Below are 691 nucleotides of genomic sequence, written 5' to 3' on the forward strand. Positions count from 1 at the left end.
TCACAGCAAGTGAGTTGTCTGGCTCCAAAGCCCGTGTTGTTCATCTCTGTTCCACACAGTCTCTGAGAGGAGACTGAAACCCGGAGAGGGAAAGTCACTGAGCCAGGGAGCAGGAGGGTTTCTTTCCTCTAGACTCAGGGCTCCTCCCTCAACCAGATCCATCCTGACAGCTCCTCTGTCTCCACCCAGCCTCCCTGCCAGGCCTCCTCAGAGTTAACAGCAGCCTGGCTTCACCCTTGGCCAGCAGTTGCAAGTCCAAACAGGCTTCGCCCACATTCCCTGGCTGCTCTCCAGCCCGCAGCGGAGACAACAAAGTTCAGTGACTGAGAGGGCTGAGCGGAGGCTGCTGAAGGGGAGAAAGGAGTGAGGAGCTGCTGGGGAGAGAAGGACTGTCTGGCTCCCAGATGCTGGACCTCCTGGGGAGCACGGCCCTCGTGGGATGGATCACAGGTGCTGCTGTGGCGGTTCTGCTGCTACTGCTGCTGCTGGCCACTTGCCTTTTCCATGGACGGCAGGACTGTGACGTGGAGAGGAACCGTATAGCTGCAGGGGGAAACCGAGTCCGCCGGGCCCAGCCTTGGCCCTTCCGGCGGCGGGGCCACCTGGGAATCTTCCACCATCACCATCATCCTGGCCACGTATCTCACGTGCCGAATGTGGGCCTCCACCACCACCACCCCCGCCACACCCC

The 691-nt window shown here is 61.1% G+C and overlaps 1 protein-coding gene across 1 annotated transcript in view; it reads left to right on the forward strand.

Moving 5' to 3' along the window:
- The first annotated feature begins 314 nt into the window (after nucleotides 1–314).
- HRCT1 (histidine rich carboxyl terminus 1) overlaps nucleotides 315–691 on the forward strand; it is a 701-nt gene continuing 324 nt past the window's right edge. The window contains exon 1 of the mRNA XM_011939512.1: nucleotides 315–686. Within this exon, the coding sequence (XP_011794902.1) occupies nucleotides 405–686 (282 nt within the window). The 5' untranslated portion in view covers nucleotides 315–404. The remainder of the gene's footprint in view (nucleotides 687–691) is intronic.

The sequence above is a fragment of the Colobus angolensis genome, unplaced genomic scaffold (genome assembly GCF_000951035.1).
Source record: "Colobus angolensis palliatus isolate OR3802 unplaced genomic scaffold, Cang.pa_1.0 Scaffold181, whole genome shotgun sequence".
NCBI classification, from domain to species: Eukaryota; Metazoa; Chordata; class Mammalia; order Primates; family Cercopithecidae; genus Colobus; species Colobus angolensis.